Genomic DNA, 24418 nt, shown 5'->3' on the forward strand with positions numbered 1-24418 from the left:
ACTTAAGCCTTTAAGCATCCTCAAGTACCCAACAGAAGGTATGTGAATATTGGTCATATTATAAATATATTTAAAAATGTGGAACAAATATTCTTAGAGCATCTTGATTCATAAAGAAAATGACTGCTAAATGGAAGTAGTATAAAAAAGTACTTTTATTATGGAATCTATTGCCCTACTGTCAGTGTCTCAGTGTATATGTTACTTAACATAATCATTGACATCTTATCAAAGTAAAATTACTTCTATTTCAGTCCGAAAAGAACAGATTGCAATATGGAGACTTCCATTTAAACTGATGGTCTTGTAGAAAGGTATAACAAAAGGGAAATCCACCAGCTGCCCCAAAAAGCCTCTCTGGAATAGCCATCAACATTGTGAATGTTAAGTCCGTTTGTGAATCTGCTCATTATACTGAGGCAATAGAATGGATGTGCCATCTGCAGGTCCATGCCCAGTGCATGTTGATTGATGATAATTAGGAGATACAGTAATAAATTGGGTAAATAAGTTTTTCTATCATATGCTAATTACAATAGTTATTATTGGTCAGCTCTTTATAAGAATTTCATACAGAGATTGGATGGTAATGTGAAATTGAATATTGAAATCCAATTTTGTTTTTAAAATATTACCTCTTAAATTAAAGATCATATTACTTTACAGTATAAAGGACATTTCTTTGCAGAACAAAAGAACATTTCTTCAATTTGAATGATATATGCTTCAAGGTCAGGATTAATACATGACCAAGTCAATGCATATTTCATAAAATTAAAAGCAGATTGCGATAAAAGCATGCTGGTTAGGGATATAACTGTGCTGTATGCATTTCATCATACATTAGAAAGAAACTACTGAAATATCACAATACCTTTTCTTTCTCCAAAAATGCTGACACATTGTATTTCAAATATATTGAATTTCAGTGCTGGCTTTATGCCATAACAGGGAGGAATACTGAGAGCTAAGTCACTCTCCTTCATGGTTATTTTTCCAAGAATACCATTTCTCCAAGTGCTTTTCTTTTCCTCCCTTTTCCTGGGCTCAAACAGTTTAACCCTTCTTTAGCCTTCACTGGCAAATCACAGTGTTCTGCATGTCTGTGTTCTTTAGTTCTGTGGCTTTTTCTACTGAAATTATCTTCAAGATGGTATATGCAAAACTCCTCCTGACCTCTACCTCATAAGGTTTTTATAAAATCAAGCAACCTATGTTTAAGCTATTCTGTTAGCTGAAAACCACCATAATTGGTTAAAACTTGTATTTGTTTGAACCTATTTTATCTTACTGTTTATTCAAGCAGAGCACAGGATGGATTCCACTGTATAAAATCTAAATCCATTTTAATTGACAAATTCATACCACAAAATTGTCTGTTTGACATATCTAGAGCTTTGTTTTTGATGCCTGAACATTTTTCTACAACTAATTGGATCAGTTTCAAACACATTTATCATGGTAAAGTCATAATTATTGTACTGACACACAATAAACTTGGAAATGATAGGGTCATCATGATATGAATTTGAAAAGCAATATTAATTATGCAATTGGATGGAAATGTGGGGTGGTCGGAAAGCAATAAGCATTATGGTTTCCTTACAACAGTACCTGCCGGGATTGTGAAAAATCAAGGCCAGAATAACAGAGTAAGGAATGAGGCCATAAAAATGGGACCAGAGCTGCAACACAAGCGAAGGAAGGGTTGATACAGGTAAAGAAAAATTAAAATGTGGACTGGTCATCCTTATAATGAAATAAATGTTTTTTTAATTTTAAGACTGAAAATGTTAAATCTCAGTCTTCTTAAATCCTGTACGATGTACCACTTACCTGATGACTTTGCTGTGACAGAAGAGGACCTTTTACAAATCAGCCCATATTATATTGCAAAGGGTTAATTCAGAATCAGGTTGATTCTCACAGACATGAGTTGTGAAATTTGTTTTGTGGCAGCAGTACAGTGCAAGCATACCAGATTACAATATAAATAGAGGAATAGTGAGGTAGTGATCAAGGGTTCATAGACCATTCGTAAAACTGATGACAGAGGGAGGGGAAGAAGGGGAAGGGAGGGGAAGACACATTGAGTGTGTGTCTTCAGTCTCCTGTACCTCCTCACTGATGGTCAGACTGAAAAGAGGGCATGTCCCAGATAGTGAGGGCCCTTCTTGAGACACCACCTTTTAAATTTGCCCTCTGTGGTGCAAAGGTATGTGCCTGCGATGGAGCTAGTTGAGTCTACAACCCTCTGAAGCCTCTTACAATCCTGTGTATTGGCACCTCAATACCAGGCGGTGTTGCAATCAATCAGAATGCTCTCTATGGTGTACTTGTAAAAATTTGCTGGAATCTTTGCTGACATACAGTTTCTACAGTTATATTAATAGCAAAAGGATAGTGGGGGATAAAATTGGTCCCTTAGAGAATCAGAGTGGACAGCTATGTGTGGAGCCAAAAGTGATGGGGGAGATTTTGAACAATTTCTTTTCTTTGGTATTAACTAAGGAGAAGGATATTGAGTTATGTAAGGTAAGGGAAACAAGTAGGGAAGTTATGGAAACTATTACGATTAAAGAGGAGGAAGTACTTTTAAGGAATATTAAAGTGGATAAATCTCCGGGTCCTGACAGGATATTCCCTAGGACCTTGAGGGAAGTTAGTGTAGAAATAGCAGGGGCTCTGACAGAAATATTTCAAATGTCATTAGAAACAGGGATGGTGCTGGAGGATTGGCATATTGCTCATGTTGTTCCATTGTTTAAAAAGGGTTCGAAGAGTAAACCTAGCAATCATAGGCCTGTCAGTTTGACATCAGTGGTGGGTAAATTAATGGAAAGTATTCTTAGAGATGGTATGTATAATTATCTGGATAGACATGGTCTGATTAGGAACAGTCAATATGGATTTGTGCGTGGAAGGTCATGTTTGACAAATCTTATTGAATTTTTTGAAGAGGTTATGAGGAAAGTTGATGAGGGTAAAGCAGTGGATGTTGTCTATATGGACTTCAGTAAGGCCTTTGACAAGGTTCCGCACGGAAGATTAGTTAGGAAGGTTCAATCGTTGGGTATTAATATTGAAGTAGCAAAATGGATTCAACAGTGGCTGGATGGGAGATGCCAGAGAGTAGTGGTGGATAACTGTTAGTCAGGTTGGAGGTCAGTGACTAGTGGTGTGCCTCAGGGATCTGTACTGGGTCCAATGTTGTGTCATATACATTAATGATCTAGATGATGGGGTGCTAAATTGGATTAGTAAGTATGCAGATGATACTAAGGTAGGTGGTGTTGTGGATAATGAAGTAGGTTTTCAGAACTTGCAAAGAGATTTAGGCCAGATAGAAGAGTGGGCTGAACAATGGCAGATGGAGTTTAATGCTGATAAGTATGAGGTGCTACATTTTGGTAAGAATAATCCAAATAGGACATACATGGTAAATGGTAGGGCATTGAAGAATGCAGTAGAACATAGTGATCTAGGAATAATGGTGCATAGTTCCCTGAAGGTGTACAAGGCATTGGTGAGGCCAAATTTGGAGTATTGTGTACAGTTCCGGTCACCGAATTATAGGAAAGATGTCAACAAAATAGAGAGAGTACAGAGAAGATTTACTAGAATGTTATCTGGGTTTCAGCACCGAAGTTACAAGGAAAGGTTGAACAAGTTAGGTCTTTATTCTTTGGAGTGTAGAAGGTTGAGGGGGAACTTGATAGAGGTATTTAAAATTATGAGGGGGATAGATAGAGTTGACATGGATAGGCTTTTTCCACTGAGAGTAGGGGAGATTCAAACAAGAGGACATGAGTTGAGAGTTAGGGGGCAAAAGTTTAGGGGTAACACGAGGGGGAATTTCTTTACTCAGAGAGTGATAGCTGTGTGGAACGAGCTTCCAGTAGAAGTGGTAGAGGCAGGTTTGGTATTGTCATTTAAAGTAAAATTGGATAGGTATATGGACAGGAAAGGAATGGGGGGTTATGGGCTGAGTGTGGGTCAGTGGGACTAGGTGAGAGTAAGCATTTGGCATGGAATAGAAGGGCCGAGATGGCCTGCTTCCGTGTTGTAACTGTTATATGGTTATATATATGGTTATATGGTTATACCAAATCTCCTCAAATGCCTAACAAAGTATAGCCACTATTGTGCCTTCATTGTGACTGTGTTAATATGGTGAGCCCAGGATAGGTCCTCTGAGATGTTAATGCTTGAAAATGATCACCTTTTCCAGATCGGACCCCTCAGTGAGGGATGATCTGAATTCTCCAGACTTCTTCCTGAAGTCTACTGTTACATAATTAGAACCATTAAGGGGCAGAGTTAGGTATTTTTGCAAATGACCAATGTACAAAGAACATTGATGTTTTATAACATGGAACATTAGCTAACTTAGGTAAGTGAAGTAAGGAAGTCATTTAAGAAAAGAATCATGTTGGACATGCAGAATGACAGTAGGAATTTTGTCTGAGCCTAACAAGAAAAGCTACACATTCCTGTCATAAATGCCTTTCTTGAGTCAGAACATTGGAACATTGGAATCTGTGCGTTTTGGTGGGATATGTATATAAAATCATAAGGACAAACTCATATTAACTAAAAGCTGTAAAAAAACTGAGTTTTATTTGTCTAAAAATGCTCCAAAGATATGAAATCGTTTTATGGATCATTTAAAACCTCAAAAATAGTGCGAGCATTTGAATCCATATTGGAGCCAGTTGATTGAAAAACAAAATGGGCACTAATTTCCTGTTCAAATAGTGCAATATGCAATTTTTATGGCAAAACTGTCCCTGATTATCAACAGGCTCCTGTCATAAACAAGAGAAAATCTGCTGATGCTGGAAATCCAAGACCTGCAGAAGGGTTTTGGCCTAAAACTTGACAATACTTTTTTCCATAGATGCTGCCTAGCCTGCTGAGTTCCTCCAGCATTTTGTGTGTGTTGCATGATCAGGCTCCTTATTGTTTACAGACATCCATCCATTAGTCCAGTTTGTGCAGTTTGGAAAATACACAAAATCACTCAGAAAGGTAGCCATACTTTTACAATATTGTAAATTAGGTGTTTCCTGTTCCTGATAAAGTGGTCATTGAGCTCATGGTCTTCTGCTGCTGTAACCCACCCACTTCAAGGTTCACAATGTGTGTTCAGTGATGCTCTTCTGCACACCACTGTTGTTACGTGTGGCTATACGAGTCATGTTACAGTCTGACCATTCTCCTCTAACCACATCATTAACAAGGTATTTTTACCCACAGAACTGCTACTTACAATGTTCCTTCTAATTTTTTTCCAGTTGCATAGACCAACCATTCCTCTGAGCAGGAACACTGCCTGAAAAGTGCATGGCACTTTAAATATTTTTAGTTACATGCATATTATAAATATTAAGAATGAAAATTTAAGAAAACACATACTTTTGATTGTATTTATTAATTCATTGAAGGGTATAATGAAATACAGTACAACAAAGAAAACCTTACAGGTTTCATAATTTTTTTCTCTTACAGCTCTATTACAAATCCATTATCTATAAACACGGTCCAGATTAATTTCACATCCAGATGAAAGCTACATCTTAATCCTTATCAGATCATTGATACATCACTGTCATAAGCCAAATTAAAGTTGGTGATGAATCAGTATATAGCATTCAGCCCAGTACATCACCGGTAAAGCCTTCCCAATCATTCGGTACATCTACACGAAATACAGTCATAGAAAGGAGGAATCCATCATCAAAGATCCTCACCACCCAGGCTATGTTCTTTTCTCACTGCTGCCATCAGGTAGAAGGTACAACCAGGTTCAAGAACAGTTACTACCCACAACCATGAGGCTCTTGAACAAAAGGGGATAACAGCACTCTCTTGCCCATCCATTGAGATGTTCCCACAACTAATTATCCCACTTTAAAGACTCTTTATCTCGTTATCTAATGTTCTCATTATTTATTGCTGTTTATTTATATTTGCATTTGCACTTTGTTGTCTTCTGCTCTCTGGTTGATCTTTCATTGATCCTTTTACAGTTAGTATTCTGTATATTTGCTGAATATGTCCATAGGAAAATGAATCTCAGGGTCGTATATGGTTACATTTATGTACTTTGATAATAAAAATCACTTTGAACTTGGTTGTGAATGTAGGATGTATGGTTATGATTGACTTTGCGGATGACAGGAAAGTTGGTTGTGATGTGGGTAACAAGGAAGATGGTCTAAGGTTACAGCAGGATATAGATCAGGTGGAAGATTTGGTAGAACATTAGCAAATGGAATTCCAACAAGTGCAATGTGGTACAGTTCGAGAATTCAAATAGGGTAGGATGTATACATGTAAATGGTAGAGTGTAAAGAAAGGTTGATAAACAGAAGAAGCTTGGGGTTCACGTTCATTGATCCTGAAAATGGTTACAGATGAACAGGGTGGTGAACACAGCATATGGCATCCTTGCCTTCATGTGTCAGGGCATGGAATAAAAGAATTGGATATTATGTTGTAGTTTTACAAAACACTAGCAAAACCAAACTCTGTGTGCAATTGTGTGTGATTCTGGTTGCAGCACAATAGTAAGGATATGCTGAACACAGTACAGAGGAGATTCACCAGGATGTTAGCTGGATTGAAAAACCTCAGTTATGGGGAGAGATTGGATAGACTCAGGTTTTATTCCCAGTAATAAAGGAGGCTGTGGAGTGACCTGAAAGAAGCATATAAAATTTTGATGCATAGATAAGGGAGGTGGTCAAAATCTTTTTCCCATGTTAGTGTATGGTATCAAAATCAATAAGGCATAAATCTAAGGTGAAAGAGAGGGTGTTATAATGGGGATTTGAGGGGCATGTTTTTCATAGTAGAAGAGGCTGGTATCTAGAATGCATTGCCAGACTAGATGTTACACTCAAGAGCTATTTTGAAAAAAAAATCCTAATGGAATCATATGGGATTAATGTAGACGGTCAAAATCTCAACATGGGTGTGGTGAGCCAAAGTGCTTGTTTCTGTGCCTTGTGACTATGACTCTCTGTTTTTCATTTCTATGACAATCACATTTGTAGAAATGATGTCAGCTTAACACTAGTCTTCAGGAAACAGCTGGCTTTGACAAACTTTGTTTAAGAATCCATAGAAAAAGTGCTTGCAATTACATGGAGCCTTGCACTTTGGCCCTACACTGTTTCAGCTGAATGATTTCAGCTGAAGTGGTAACGACCATTTTCCTAGCAAATGCAGCAGTGTTTTATAAACAGAAATGAATACAGCTAATGAATAGTTTGAAGCATTTTGGCTGCGACAGATATTTGGGTATGTTTGAGGCCAACAAACTTTGCTGATGAGTGCTCTGCATTAATTAATATGAGCTGTCTAGGATTTATTCGCATTGCAACCTGCGATGGGACTGGCTGCTCAATGTTTTGGGGTTCCATTGTTTTAGACCTGATAGAACCGGAGGGATTAAAGGGGGAGGGGTAGCATTACCAACCAGGTAAAATGTCATGGCATTGCTCAGACAGGACAAGCTGCAGAGCTCGTATTCTGAGGCTATAAAGGTTGAACTAATGAATAAGAAAGGGGTGACTACATTATTGGGATTATATTATGGATTATTATAATCATTACAATATTATAATCTGCAGGATTGTAGAGAGATGGGAGACTGTTACAAGAAATATAAGCTTGTGATAACAGGTGATTTTAACTTTCCCCATATTGACTGGGATTCCTCCAATCCTCCAATCCTCCATATTGGAGGATTAGATGGGATAGAGCTTGTCAAATGTGTTCAAGAAAGTTTCTTTAACCAGTACATCAAGATCCCAACTAGAGAGGGAGAGATACTAGATCTCCTATTAGAGAATGACACAGGGCAGGTGACAGCTTGTGTGCCAGAACACTATGCATCTGGTGATCATAATGCCATTACTTTCAAGATAATTATCGACAAGGATGCGTCAGGTCCTCGGGCTGAGATCCTAAATGGAGAAAGGCCAATTTTGATGGCATCAGAAACGATCTGGAACATATATTCTAGCAAAGGTGGCACTTGGTAAGTAGGAGGCCTTCAAAGGTGAAATTTTGAGAGTACAGAGTATGCATGTTCCTATATAATAAAAGGATAACAGGTTTAAAGACACTTGATTTTCAAGAGATATTGAGGCCCTGGTTAAGAAGGAGGTGCACAACAGGAAGAACAAATGATGTACTTGAGGGGTATAAGAAATGCAAGAGAACACTTAAGAAGGGAATCAGGAGGGCTAAAAGAAGACACGAGTTTCCTCTAGCAGGCAAGGTGATGGAGTATCCCAAGGGCTTCCACAGATATATTAAGACCAAAAGGATCAGAACTGGTTGTCTTGAAGATCAGAGAGGTCATCTATGCATTGAGCTGAAAGAGTTGGCTGAGATCTTAAATGGATATTTTGCATCTGTATGTACTCAGGAGATGTACTCAGAGTCTACCGAAGTGAGGCAAAACAGAAGGGAGGTCATAGACAGTATACAAATTACAGACGAGGAGGTGTTTGCTGTCTTGAGGTAAATTAGCATGGATATATCTTCAAGGTCTGACAATATGTTCCCTCAGACTTTGTGAAAGGCAAGTGCGAAAAATGCAAGTGTCCTAGCAAAGATATCTTTATCATCCTTAGGCACAGGTGAGGTACCAGAGGATTGAAGGATAACTAATGTTATTCCGTTGTTTAAGGAAGACTCAAAGGATAAACTGGGAAATCATAGGCCAGCGAGGCTGAAATCAGTAGTGATAAAGTTTCTAAGGGAACAAATATGTAAGTATTATAAGACAGAGACTGTTTAGGGATAGTGTACATGGCTTTGTGTGTGTTAGGTCATGTCTAACCATTCTTATAGAGTTGTTTGAGGAAGTTACCAGGAAAGTTGAAGGTGGCAAAGCAGTGACGGTCCTATCTAGGAGGTTGGTCAAGAAGATTTAGTCGCTTAGCATTCAGGATAAGGTCATAAATTGGATTAAACATTAGCTTCACGGGAGTAGAGTGGTAGCAATGGTTGCCTCTCTGACTGGAAGCCTGTAACTAGCAGTATGTCACAGAGTTGGTGCTAGATCTGTTGTTATTTGACATCTACATCAATAATCTGGATAATAATGTGGTAAACTGGATGAGCAAATATGTGGATGACACCAAGATTGGAGGTGTGGTGGATAGCGAGGAAGGTTATCAAAGCTTGCAGCAGGATCTGGATCAAATGGAAAATGGAATTAGTAAAAACTAATTTGGAGTATTGTGTGCAGTTCAGGTCACCTACCTAAAGGAAAGAAATGAATCAGATTGAAAGTGTGCAGATAAAGTTTATAAGTACTGTATGTTGCCAGCACTTGAGGACCTGAGTTATAAGGAAAGGTTGAATAAGTTAGGAATTTATTCCCTGGAGCATGGGAGAATGAGGGGAGATTTGATAGTGGGGTAAATTATGAGGGGTAAAGATAGGGTAAATGTAAGCAGGCTTTTTCCACAGAAGTTGGGTAAAACTAGAGTCATGGGTTAAAGGTGAAAGGTAAAATGTTTAAGGGTAACATGAAGGGGAACACCTTCAATCAAAGGGTGATGAAAGTATAGAAAGAGCTGCCAGCAGCTCTTTTACAACATTCAAAAGTAATTTGGATAGGTAGATGAATGGAAGTGGTATGGAGACTACGGTCTGGATGCAAGTCAATGAGGCTAGGCAGATTAATATTTCAGCATGGATTAGATGGGCCAAAGGACCTATTCCTGTATTGTAGTGTTCTATGACTCTATGACTATCTTTTTAATTTAGAATCCTATTGAAAATCTGCATTTGGAATTAGGGCTATACCGTGTCAATAATTTAAAGGAGTACAGTGCCAGAAATATCAGATACTGGACTGATCAAACTAAATTCAAAGAAAAGATCAGCTCAAAAACCAGTCCAGAGAGAATAGCATTGAATGTGTGATTTATGCCAATCATCTACAGATAGGTATCAAATCATAATTTACAGGAAATTTCCCCATTTCAGGAGTAGGGTGCAAACACAGATTAGTTCAAAAAGATTAAAAACTTGAAGATCCAGAATTTATAACCAAAATAGAAATTACAGAGAAAAATATACATTTTAGTATTTTTGAAGCAGTTTTTAAGAAGAAATACATGAAACTGAGTCTCAATATAAAGTTCAAAGTAAATTTATTATCAAAGTACATATATGTCAACATATACAACCCTGAGATATATTTTCTTGTAGGCATACTCAATAAATTGATAATAGAATAATAATAGAATCAATGAAAGATTACACCAACTGAGCTTTCAACCAGTATGCAAAAGACAACAAACTGCACGTATAAAAAGTAAAAACATAATAATAAATAAATAAACAATAAGTATCGAGAACATGAGATGAAGAGACGTTGAAAGTGAGTCCATTGGTTGTGGGGCATTTTAGTGATGGGCAAGTGAAGTTGACTAAAGTTATCCCCATTGATTCAAGAGCCAGATATGATCAGATTATGTGTAAAATATGTTCTACAAACCTGCCCAGTTTAAGCTTTCTGCCTTTACAAGTATTATCATTTGGCCACATTCACAATTATGAGCTAATAATGTCTCCTACAGTTTAGCCAGACTCCAAGTTTTGGATTATATATTCTAAGTATCAGATGTGCAGCAACATAGTAAATGGAATTTGTCAACTTTGTTATTTTCTACAATCTTTGATCACCAAAATACACAGGTATTCTTTGAAGATATATAATAAATGACAAACTGGAAGTGTACTATAAAGCAGAATAACAAAACAATGCAATCAAATGAAAAAGACAAGAACACAATAGCAGAGCCAGAAGGCCCCTGTTTCACCATTACTTCATATGTATAATCAATTATACATACTTCATATGTATAATTCAGCCAACTAAAAGTCAAAGTGATGGACTCATTCCAAACTGCGTTCAATTTTCTGGCCCCAAATTAATACTACACACACAAATAAAATGAGCAGCTCTGCTGTTAGGAGTATATATTTTGCACATTTGAGACATTCTTTCAGGAAGACATCATCACATTTGTTTCAAATTTAAGTCCATTCAACTGCAAGCTGCACTTCATACAGGCACTTTTTCCATCCAAAAAAAAAGCATTTTTTAATCAATTCCAATCATTAGAAATATGTGAAATGTTGAAATTTCACAAAGCTGGAACCAATGACATCCCACCTTTTCTTTTAGGTAGAGTACCATGACTCATCACCTCAAACTTCATAAATGTTGACAAACATAACAGCAGCATTGCCTCCTTGTGACCAGTCTACTTCTCACTCAGTTGTACACAACTGCTGAATAAAAGTTGACTGTCAGCTACTTACACCACAGCATGGTATATCTGCTAATTCATGAACAGAATATGTCCTATGACTGTTCACGAATTCAAACACAAATTTTTTCAGTAATTGTAGTAAATTAACCATATTTCCAAATGCGATTAGGGCAGAAGTGTCCACATTGGACATCATTAGGCCATGAAACAACAGCAAATTGAGGTACATGTTCATTTTTTAAATTACAAATAATTAATAATATGTTAACACTTCTGGCAATGGCAGCTTTGTCTGCTTACAAACAACATTCAAGGAGCTCTTTAGAATCCAGGACAAAGCAATGGACTTGACAGGCACCACCCATAAATCTCTACATCTATTTCTTCTGTCACCACTGTAGAACAGCTGTGGTGTGTGTCATTTTCAAAACACACTGTAGATTTTCGCCTATTTAGCACGTACCCATATCAAAACCCCAGCCATGAAGTAGTAAGGAGCAGCGGGCATGTGGGAATAGTACACCATCCTGATTTAGAAACGTAGAAATCCTACAGTGCAATACAGGCCCTTCAGCCCACAATGCTGTGTCAAACATGTACTTACTTTAGAAATTACCTAGGGTTACCCATAGCCCTCTGCTTTTCTAAGCTCCATGTACCTATCCAGGAGTCTCTTAAAAGACCCTATCATATCTGCCATTGTTGCCAGCAGCCCGTTCCACGCACTCACCACTCTCTGCATAAAAAACTTACCTCTAACATCTCCTCTATACCTGCTTCCAAGCACCTTAAAACTATGCCCTCTTGTGTTAGCCATTTCAGTCCTGATCTGAACTTACATTACTGCTCCCACAAAATTACAGGAACGAAACCCTTACCTAAAAAGATATATTTTGCTATCTTTCATAACTGTCCTCCCTCCTTCGTGGTGTAGACGTACAGCTACGTTGCTTTTGAGATTCTAGGCCTATCAGCTTTTGAATGAACACTAAAATGATCCCTGCACTAACCTGCAGGGATAAATGATAAATGCAATCCTTGCCAGTAAGCAAATACAATGTTGTTTGGCCATGTTTTAATTGTACAGAGTCCTAAACCTTGATGACTGTTCCATAATCTCTCTGGCTCAAAGAAACATACTTAGAGCACAGCGTAGGCTATTTCCTCAATTGAAGTAGTAAGAAAAACTTACAGTGCATGTCCAGTCATTATTTTGCCTCTTAGAAAATGATTAAAATATTGGTTAAAAGTCATGTCAGTTCCTGGTTTGCTGCCAGTGTGAATTCTTCAATGTTCAGCTTGCTTAATCACCTCATTATTTCCAGACCCAGGAGGTTGGTTACAATACCAGACAGTAACCAGTCTCAGGAGAATGTAAATACAAACTACATGAACCACTCTGTTTACAGTTTCTTAATGCAGCCAGTTGCTATTATTCTGCCACCAACAAAATCTGGATTAATGTTGGAATCACACCAACTTTCAACAAACAAAGTTTGGTAGATCCATTGATCATCACAAAACAGAGCAAAATTTGTAGTGCAGTAACAAAAGGTTGCTGAGATCATTGCATTCTTTTCAATATGAATTGACTTAAAAGCAGTAGGGTAGCATGTAATGCAAATCAAAAAACAGGACACACTACTATCAAGGTAAATCCTATGCTTATATATTCTGATAGGCAAATTGATATTAATTAACAACTTTAGCTTCAAAAGAGTATAACTTGCCCAGATGCCTTCGCCAATATTAAAATGCAGCAGGTTTCATCATTGAAAATTAATGATTAAATCAAGAAAATGAAGAAAAATAGCAGAGGTTTGCATCCACTAGAAATGCTAAGTAAAATGATTTGACTAAGTTTTCATCAAAATACTCAAGATTAAACATTTAATCAAGAGGGATTTACTGTGATTCCTCCCAAATTCCAGTCATGAACTGGATTTCGCCATTACTCATATGTATACCCTGCACATTTTTTAAACTATAAATTGCATTCAAAACTGATTCTTGCATAAAACAACTATCAAGGACCAAGGAGTAATATGACAATGCAGTTTCTACCCTTAATAAAATCCTCCTGGTGACAAATTCAGATTAACCTATACTTTCATATAAATTATGTTAAAAAATTCAAATCAGATGCCCGTATTCCAAATGGATATATATTTTTCATATCACATACCCTGAATAAAATTTGTGTCTCGCCTTTTGAATAACTAAGGGGATCAAATGCTACCCCAACGACAAAGGACCATTCTGACATCACAACTGCTATTATTTTAGCAATAGTGACAAGACATAAAAAAATCAGAACTTCACCACAGCATTTGTTAAATCCCTTTTTTTTCTAGGAGTTGTTTGAATATGAACGAGTGTAGCTTTTTAGACACCAGGTGCCATGTTTTGTCAAATGTGAAACATGAACAACGATGTTGCCCACAGTTGAGGGCAACATCATTTTTCATGCTTCAGATTTGAGAAAAGATCTTAGAACAATTTTATTAAATTGTCAAGAGCATCAAAGCAGAACCTATCCCTAGATTACAAGATCTTTATTTTGCAGATTTTTATTCTGATCTGACCAGCTGACAGAAGAGAACAATATTGGGCAGAGGGATGCTTAAATTGAGATTAGCGAATTTAATTCAAACTAGAAATCAGCAAATAGCAAGCCAGAAGTTTTTAACAACCGGAATAGATCCTCCTAAAATGGGCCCACAATTTGCAAATTGAGCAGCAACTCCACCCATGCAAAGCCTTATCTAATCTGTATGCATAAGACTGTTTTGCTGTTAAAATTGCCTGACTTGGATGAAGATTTTGGATTTTAAGTTTGTGAAAATCAACTAACTATACAGACACTGGGAAATGGAAAAAAAATTAACATGTTGAGCACTCTGAACATACTCTTTTTTTGTAGCCTTGAAAGTTTACACAGCATGAAATATGTCCTCGCCTATGCGAGTTTTTAAGCTCTGAGGTTTTAAAATACATAAATCTCTATAGAATTCAATAAGATTTATTCCATTGTTTATAGACTCAATCATTTTTTAAAGTTAAAACAAAACTGGGTAACAATTAAAACACTCAGGTAATTAAAAGTGTTTAACAAAATCAAAAGAGTAAAACTAAATGTTTTTAACCTCGATATCCTTCAATCCCTATTGAAATCAATGGTGCTGTTGATCTTGCACTGGGTTTTGGAGGATTCAAGAATTGACTCAGTTGTATAAATGCTGGGCAATCTTAAGAAGTTCAGAACTTCTGTCTTTGACTATAAAAGTTTTGAATTCTTTGGCATTTAATCTTAAAAATATCTACAGTCCTACTTGGAGCCATTATCATTTACTAGTAAAATCTGGTACCAACAAGTGTATCTTCATCCTCTTAAAAACTTTTCAACCAAAACTGAAATAAATAATCTTCAAATTTCACTGCTTACACTATGTATAATGCCTTACATTTTAGATTTCCATCTGATGTTTTAGACTACCAACTTATTTTGAGAGAAAAACTTCTGAAAGTCTTCAAATTATTTAATACAATATACATACAATTCTGCCCCAATAAATAAATAAACTTAAAGCATGTCGTACCTGATCGTCCGCACAGAGATACAGTATTTCCACATTAGATTCCACATGTTTTTGGAATTGCCAATTTGGTCATTTTATTTCTTCAGATCATGGAGTTTTACAGTTGCAGCAGAGTAAAAGGCAGCTTTCAAAAGCAAGAAAATTATTTCCTGGTGCTGCCAGCAGGCAGTAAATGACTCATAGGCATTTAACAATTTCCAACTCAACTTATTTAAGGAAAATGTGCATGATCTGAAGCCTCAAGAGAACGTTGTTAATATTTTTCCAAGATTTTGTTTGCCACTGTACTTTGCAACATTGCTGTGTTTGCTTGATAAATACTTTGTTGATTGTTGAAAGAAAAAGAATAACTAAGACGTATGATGCTCACAATTACCAAGTAAGGTAAAAGTCTAAACAACCCTATGTGATTTGACAGCCGAGTTCGGCACTGGATAAGATTGGTTGGGCCCCTGAATATTACTTACCAGAAGACAGCAAGTAATCAACAACACACCCCAAATCATCTGTCAGGGGCTGCTTAAGCTCTCAGCTGTCTGCTAAGATTTTTTTTTAAAAACTTGTCTAGTATAATAAAACATTTCATATGGAATTAGTGATGAATAGATCTGTGTATCTTTCCTGTAAAACATTTGGCAAGAAACTATAAAGTGTGGTTTTTAAAATGGTTTATTTCAGTGAAGTCACCACTTGAAAATTATAAAATTCAGAACTCCAGAAATGAAAACTTCTGTTCTGCAAATTTTACTTCGAATTAAATATCTAAATCAGGAAGCATTTTGTTCAGCTATTCTTTGAGGAAAACTCAGCCAATAATACTTAAAACAAGGACTGGATTAGGCAAAATTCTAGAGTATGAATTTTCAAAGCACATTCTTCAGAAGGCCTAGAGGAGTTGAAAAATTTCCAAAATAAAACTGAAAATCTTTATTCTTTCTATTTAAAATAGTTTTGAATTCCTGGTACTTCTAAAGCTACTTAGAGCTTATTAAGGTTGGAACATAGAACAGTATAGCACATGAATAGGCCATTTGGCCCACTATGCCTGTGCCCACTAAAACACCAATTCAAACTAATCCCTCCTGCCCATGTCCAACCATTCTCCATCTTCTTATGTGCCTGTCTAAATGCTTCCTAAATGTTGCTATTGTATCTGCTTCTACCAATTTTCCTAGCAGCGCATTCCAAACACACACCTTTCTGTGTAATAAAAAACTCAGCTCATAAATCTCTTTTAAACTTTCCACCTCACACTTTAAAGCTATGTGTTCTAGTATTTCACTTTTCCATCCTGGGAAAAAGATAACACCTAAGGTCCTTATGATTTTTATCACTCTTCTATCAGGTTCACCTTTAGCTTATGACACTGGAGAAAATTATGCAAATTTGTCCAACCTCTCCTTATATCTAATACTCAATAATCCATTTAATTTCTTGGATTACAGAGTAATCTATACTCACTCAAGAATCTCTTCACCTCTCTTGTAAAGTGGAGTCCAGAGCTGTACCCAAAATGCCAAATATGTCTTAACCAGTTGTATATAGCTGCAGAATGACCTTCTGACAATTATGCTGAATATCTTGACCAATGAAGGCAAGTATGCCATGCACCTTCTGTGCCATCCTACAGACTTGTGTTGCTACTTATTGGCTGCCCCATACACCAGTGCTCCTAAAGATCCTGTCATTTACTGTATGTTTTCTTCTTGCTTTTAGCTTTCCAAACTGTAACATCTCAAACTTACCAAAATTAAACTTTCTCTGTCCATTTTTATTTATTTAATTTAGGTACAGCACAGAACAGCCCACAGACAACTTACAATGACCAAGTAACTAGTACAGTACATCTCTGGAAAGTGGAGAAAACCAGAGCATCCACAGGAAACCACTATGCTTGTGGGAAGGACGTACAAACATCTTACAGACAGCACGGGTATTGAACTCCAAACTCTAACACCCTGTGCTGTAATAGCATTAAGCTAACCATTATCCCACCATGATGCCCAACTGGCCTTTGTCCCACTCAAGCCCCTGGCAACCTGTCACTAACCACAATTCCATCAAAGTTTGTATTGTCTGAAAAGTTCCCGATGAATCCACCAATATTTTTGTTATATCCTCAAATAATCCTCTTTGAGGATATAATGAGCGCAGTGGATAGAGGGAAACAGATTGACATTATTTACTTGGATTTCAGAAGGCATTCAATAAGGTGCTGTATAAAATCTCTATGCATCCTTACCTTATCCATCATCCTTAAGCTAAGGATGCATAGAGTTGGGGGTGATGTATTAGCATGGTTAACTAAGAGAAAGCAGAGAGTTGGATACATGGGTATAACTGTGCTTGGCAATCAGTGGTGAGCAGTGTGCCTGAGGGTTGGTGCTGGGCCCGCATCTGTTCAAAATATACATTAGTAATCTGGAAGAGGGGACCGAATGCAGTGTATCTAAGTTTGCTGATGATACTAAATTGAGTGGAAAAGCAAATTGTACAGAAGATACAGAGTCTGCAGAGAGATATAGATAGGTTAAGTGAGTGGACAATTGTCTGGCAGATGGAGTACAATGTTGGTAAATGTGAGGTCATCCACTTTGGAAGGAAAAATGAAAGAGCAGATTATTATTCAAATGGTAAAATGTTGCAGCATGCTGCTGTGCAGAGGTAATTTTGTGCATGAATCACAAAAGGTTGGTTTGCAGATGCAGCAGGCTATCAAGAACGTTGGCTTTCATTGCTAGAGGGATTGAATTTAAGAGCAGGGAGATTTTGCTGCAACTATACAGGGTACTGGTGAGGCTGCACCTGGAGTACTGTGTGCAGTTCTGGCTTTGGAGGCACAGCAGAGGAGGTTCAGCAGGTTAATTCCAGAGATGAGAGGGTTAGGTTATGAGCAGCGATTGAGTCACCTGGGACTGTACTTGCTAGAATTCAGAAAACTGACAGGAGATCTTATAGAAACATATAAAATTATGAAAGGGATAGATAAGATAGAGGTGGGTAAGTTGTTTCCACTGGTGGGTGAGACTAGAACTAGGGGACATAGCCCCAAGATTCAGGGGAGTAGATGAGGAAAAACTGCTTCTCTCTGAGTGTGGTGAATCTGTGGAATTCTCTGCCCAATGAAGCAGTGGAGGCTACCTCAGTAAATACATTTAAAACAAGATTGGATAGATTTTTGTAAAGTAGGGGAATTAAGGTTTATGGGGAAAAGGGAGGTAGGTGGAGATGGCACAGTGGCCAGATCAGCCATTATTTTATTGAATAGCAGAGCAGGCTGGACAGGCCAGATGACTCCTATTTCTTATGTTCTTATATTTATATACATCATAAAGGAAGGTTGCAGAATTGATCCTTATTGAACACCACAGGTCACTGTCCTCCAGTTAGAATTACACAGCTCCACAACATTTTCCTGTCTTCCATGTCCCATCCAATTTTGAATCCAATCTACCAAGTTTCCATGTATCTTATGTCCCATAATGTTCAGGATCAGCCTAGCATGTGGGACCTTGTTAAATACTTTATTAAACTTTATGTGTACAACATCCACTGCCTTTCCGTCATCTATTATCTTTGTCACCTCCTCAAAAATCTCAATCAGATTTTGATATGGCCTCTCCTGGAAAACGCCCATTGACTGTCCTGAACAAGCCTATATGCAAATACATCCTATCCCTCAGAATTTTGTTGAATAATTTCCCTAACCCCATATGCCTATATCTTACCATACCCTACCTGTTCAAGTGTCTGCCTTTAGGTCTTTTAAATGTTGCTACTCATAGGTATCTACCACTTTCCCCAGTGATGCAAGGCTCACCAGCCTACAATTTCCAGGAAATTATATTGCATTTTAACTTTAGGAATCAAAAACTCAATCTTCTATGGAGACTGAGAGGATGTCAGCATATTGAATATTTATTAACTATCCTCACTAAATATACCAATTTTTCACCAAAGAAAGTGATAGTAGAAAAGTTGTTTTATGATAAAAGCTGAGGAGGAAAGATAAAGGTGTGATCAGCTTTATCAATACCATAAAATTACTCTTTCCAGCTGCCCAAGGCAACAACTCTATTCAGTCTGGGGAAAACAAGAACATCTTTTCAAAAACACCTTCTGGTCTCTGATCCTCAGGCAATTTCATAACCACTGAGCCATTGCCTTTTTAACATTATGTGATTACTCCCAAGATTAATATGTAGTGCTTCATTAAATACCTTTTTGAAGTCCATGCACCAAACATTATTTACATTACTCTTGTGAACCCTTAAGGCCTTAAAGAATTCAAACAAATTCGTCAAATAAGGTAAACTCACTTTTACAAAATACTAGCTACACCGATGAGTCGTGTGATGTACCAACTTCTGAGCATAATTTATGATTTCAAGAGATTTTAGAAAGTGCAGACAGATTCATTACATAAAACCAGAGTTCAACAATTATTCACTTCCTGTAACTGAAAACAAAAGTAAAGCTCTTCTCCTTGGAGGTGTTTAGAATTACACAACTGGAAGATACCTAGAAAGCTCAAAGCAGATACACTGCTGAGGTTCTGACTAAGCCTTTAAGAGAGGGTAAAGTTCTGCAGCCAGCTGTACTCCTGTCAAAGCCATGAATCTCTGTTTACATTTTTCTAAAGTCTAATGTCCAATTTAAAATAAATAAACTATGATAAACTAAATAATTATTTAGACACATTAAAACAAATCTGAAAGGATTAATTTATTATTTTTCCCTTCAACATCAAAAAGAGATGGTCATTTATTTCAGAAAGGGCGGGGAGAGGGAGGGTTGGGGTGGTGCAAATGCTCTTATCTGCATCAATGGTGTTGAGATTGAGAGCTTCAAAGCTCCTAGTCACGGACATTATTGATAGCTATCCTGGTCAAACCACATTGATGCCATAGCCAACAAAGCTCACCAATGCCTCTACCTTCTCAGGAAGCTAAAGAAATTTTACATGTCCCTGTTCACCCTTACCGATCTTTATCAATGCACCATAGTAAGCATTCTGTCTAGATGCATAACAATTTGGTATGGCAACTGTATGCACATGACCACAAGAAATTGCAGTAAGCTGTGGACATAGCTCAGCATTTCACAGGAACCAGCTTCCCCTCTACGGGCTCTGTCTATACTTCTCACTGCCTGAATAAAGCAGCCAGCATAATCAACGGGCATATCTACCTCAGACATTCTCTCTCCGATTGGGCAGAAGATACAAAAGCCTGAAAGCATGTACAATCAGGCTCAATGATAGCTTCTATCCCACTGTTATCAGATTCTTAAATGGATCCTTGTATAAGATAGACTCTTGACTTCACAGTCTACTGTAGTAATATTGGTAGTGCTCTAATTTGTTCTGCACTTCATTTAAATATGTAATTTTTTACTCAGTTCAACAGTAGCTCATCTTTTTTTAAACTATTCCCACGAAACTTCAGCTAACTGGGGCAGCTGATTAATTGGACCAAAATGTACTGGTTCTGATGTGTCCAAATTATCTGGAATCCACTTTATACAATTTTAAATGCATTAAGTTAAATGAAATTATGACACCTTATTGTTAAAAGTAAATTTTACTTGGTCATCTCGGTTCAGAAGTGCAAATTAAAATAACATTTCTTTCACCTTGTAAATAAATGACACTGAATGTCACAAATACAATGACTGAATTTCAAGTACAACATGCAACTCAAAATGATTAAAATTAAAATAACAAACAACAGAAAATTTGCAGATGTTGAAAATCCAAGCAACACACACAAAATGCTGGGAGAACCTAGCAGGCCAGGCAGTATCTATGGAAAAGAGTACAGTCGATGCTTCAGGCCAAAACCCTTCATCATAAACTATATTTCCCCTTTTAAAATGATTTTAAGAGAAAATGCTATTATTTTCAGCAGACATAATGCAATATTTCTTTGATTGTCAGTTTGTGCACCTGTCACTGCCCACTGTTTTTTCGAATGGTTTTGCCTTTTCATGCAGAATTCAAAATGAGTCAGAATAAATGGCACTCAAAATTTTGGGAAACATTCACTTGCCATTTAGACTAGCAAATCTGTCATAATAAATGGAAAAATACTTTTTAAAAGTAGTTAATTGAGAAAATTTGAGATAATGTGTTGAGCCATGAGTGGCATTTAAAATTCATTACATGAAATCTTGAGAACAATTTCTGAATTAGCCTCACTGCTTCAAAACAGTTGATAGAAAATACAATAATAATAATAATAAAACTAGGTAGGGCACCTAGTATTAATCAAAGGAGTAGATTAGGATGTGATGAAGGCTCATTCAACCTGGATCACCTTACAAATTCCTCAGAAATATCTAGGGACTGGTCCCAAAAATTAATCCATCAAACAACTGCCTGATGAAGACCATACTCATAGAATCATTGATTTTAAGCAACATCAGGGTCTCTTGCATCATGACCTAGAAATAGAGGCACAGTTTTACTTTGAGGAAGAGTGGCCAAAGGAACTCTCATCCATGAAGTCCAATAACACCCAATGAAGCATAGGAAAAGATACTGATTACCACTTGATGGACACCCCAACGTAAAAACAGTATCATTAAAAACATAATCTTGGAAATGGATTCAGACATAGTAAATTGCTCTCATCTCGGTTCAACTTTATATAGTTGTCCTCATTGAATCTGCACATAAGTGTTTCCTAGAACCACGCCCTTTCAGCTTCTTTCATCCATATCAACCCTGATACTGGCTATGCTTATCTTATTTGCCTGCATTAGGCCTTTAACCTTATATGCTTTTCCGATCCAAGTATCACTCTAAATGCCTTTATAACGTTCAACAAGAACTGTATCTGCCTCCACCACCTCCTCTGGCAACAGTTTCCAGATACTCATCATGTCTGGTTTGAAAACCTAATGCTTGGATCTCCCTTCTCATCTTAAATCTGTGCCTTCTAGTTTTACACTCTACTGCTCTAGGATAAATTGACCATCTATTTTACAAACCTTGATAAAGCCAACTCTCAGCCTCCTACATTCCAGTGAGATTAAATTCAGCCCATCCAATCTTCTTTTTACAAGAAGTCTTCTGTTATTGGTAAAATCAAGTCTCTCTCTCTTTTTGTCCTACACATCATTCCTATAAAGTGATGACCAGAAATGTGCACAATATTCTATAAGTGCAGTCTAACCAAAATGGAGATAAAGTCCTGTCTTGACACAAAAAACACCCTCTGCACTACCATGGGGCCCAGTAGGGTAAATTCAGAAAAGCTTTGACAGCTCACAGCTGGAATTTCTGACAGGAGCCAGCTCTGTGACTTCATGTTTCCACAAAATCCTTCACTCACTATAATCAAGCCAGGGTATCAGCTTTGGTTCAGTGAGGATTGTGGAAGGACTTACTAGGAGAGTACAATGCAGGTCCTACTGAAGGGTTTCGGCCTGAAACTTCGACTGCACTCTTTCTCTTTCTGCTGTGTTCCTCCAGTATTTTATGTGTGTTGCTCGGAACAGAAAATTAAACTGCTTTCCTCTGAGAGATCATCCCTCCCCAACCCTCCAGCACCTTCCCCACAACACTTACGAAAATAAGAAACTTTTTACTGAGGGGAATGAGCAGAGTGGAATCCTGCACTTTCTGCCTACCCCTTCTATCTTTCCTGGTAGTCAACCAAATACCTGTACATGAGGTGTAACCATCTCAATAAAGCTTCTGTCTGTGATGCTCTCAGAATCATGTACGCATCAGACTGCAACTCCATCCATTCACTACGATTAATCAGGAATTGCAACTGGATACATTTTCCATAGGTAGTACTTAGGTACGTTGGAAGTTTCCTAGTTCTCTCGCATCCTGCAGAAGCATACAAATGCTCTACGTCTTTAAGCTACCAAGACCACAGAGAATAGTAAAATACAACTGTAGTTATGGATCTATTTCTTTTAGAGCAATGATCCTCCACTTACCTCTACACATTGATCTGTTGTCTGCACAATGGCTGTTGTCTACGTATGCACATTGTGCTCTCTCTCTCTCGCTGCGATGTGAATACACCAGTTAAAGCTATCTCTCACCAACATGCTTTCATTTAATATAAATACAGTTGTGCACAGATACAACAAATTGGCGACGAGTACAAACCTGAATGTCAGAACCAATTGCACTGACAGTTATGGGATGAACCAGCACAAGGTGGCCGTCATAGATGATAATAAACACATGAGTACAGTGCAGAGTAGCAGTGAAAGACTCGCTGAATTTAAAGTGAAAATAATGTCGCAATGGCTTCAGTCAGGAAAGCTGATGAATTTGATAGTGTTAATGAAGGCTGGAAGTCGTATATCAAGAGGGTTATAACACAAACAACGTGGAGAAGCAAAAGAAAGCCCCTACATTTCTTAGCTTAACGGGCCCAAGAAAGTACAGTTTCTTAAGCAACCTAGTAACTCCTGAAAAGCCAGCAAGCAAGACATTTGACAAAATTGTTACAATTTTACAAAATCACTTCAGCTAATAATAGCTGAGAGATCTAGGTCTTACAAAAGGAACCAGTCAAAAGATAAAAGACTTTCTGAATACATTGATTGCAGAACTGTGCAAACTTTCCTGGTACTGCGACTTCAGAGATGGACTTTCTGATGCATTAAGGGACAGGCTTGTATGTACAAGCATAGCTAAAACAATCAAAGGAGACTATTATCAAAAAGAGAGCTAACTTTAGAACAGGTATTGACCACTGCAGTACCATTAGAGACTGTGGCAAAGGACACAGCAGAACTATGGAAAAGGTTAGAATACGAAATGCACAAAATGTCCCTGAATGGTGCAAAAAGCAAAAAAAATATCGATGTGGCAAATCCTCCCATGATGCAAATGACTGTTGGTTCAAAGAAAAAGTCTGCAGAAAGTATCACAGACAAGGTCACATAGAGAGAGTATGCAAGGCAGACAAAAAGCACAATTGAGTGAAAAATCTCAAATATTAAGCAAAAAACTAAGCAAGTGCATAAAGTTACTAAATGTAAAACAGAATCAGACAACATAGAGTCTGACAAAGGTGAACTGTCATGCCTAGAATTGCACAGTATTACGGAAGCAGATCACAATATAATATGGATCGCAATAGACGTGTCTGCTATAAAACTAAAAATGGAGTTGGATACAGGGTCAGCTTTGTCCATGATTCCAGACTACAACAGACAGTTTTCTAAGATACCATTAGAAACAAGTCAGTGATGTTAAAGACCAACACAGGCGAAAAAGTGTCCCCCAAAGGCAAATTGAAAGTGAAGGTGACAAATGGAAGCCAAGCACAACAGTTAGAGCTTTATGTATTGAAAAGTGGAGGTCCAGCATTTTTCAGACGTGAATGGTTGAGAAAAATCCAACTAGACTGGCATTCAATCAAAGCTCTCAGTGTGAGATCCACAGGCAATGGCAGTCCAAATGGTAGTACTAAACAGGCACTAGCACAGCTACTTAATACTAATAAGAAAGTGTCTGAGAAGGAAATAGAT

At 37.4% G+C, this 24418-nt stretch overlaps 1 protein-coding gene across 4 annotated transcripts in view; it reads right to left on the minus strand.

The window, feature by feature from the left end:
• The window catches only part of iqsec1b (IQ motif and Sec7 domain ArfGEF 1b), a 447242-nt gene that overhangs the window by 135177 nt on the left and 287647 nt on the right, over positions 1-24418 (minus strand). The window contains exon 1 of one of the 4 annotated variants that reach the window (XM_059944103.1): positions 14912-15013. The exons of the other annotated variants lie outside the window; for them this stretch is intronic. Coding sequence (XP_059800086.1) covers positions 14912-14958 — 47 coding nt within the window. The 5' untranslated portion in view covers positions 14959-15013. Of the gene's footprint in view, positions 1-14911; positions 15014-24418 lie in introns of those variants that run through there. 4 annotated transcript variants of the gene reach the window in all.

Source organism: Hypanus sabinus, chromosome 19 (genome assembly GCF_030144855.1).
Source record: "Hypanus sabinus isolate sHypSab1 chromosome 19, sHypSab1.hap1, whole genome shotgun sequence".
Classification (NCBI taxonomy): Eukaryota; Metazoa; Chordata; class Chondrichthyes; order Myliobatiformes; family Dasyatidae; genus Hypanus; species Hypanus sabinus.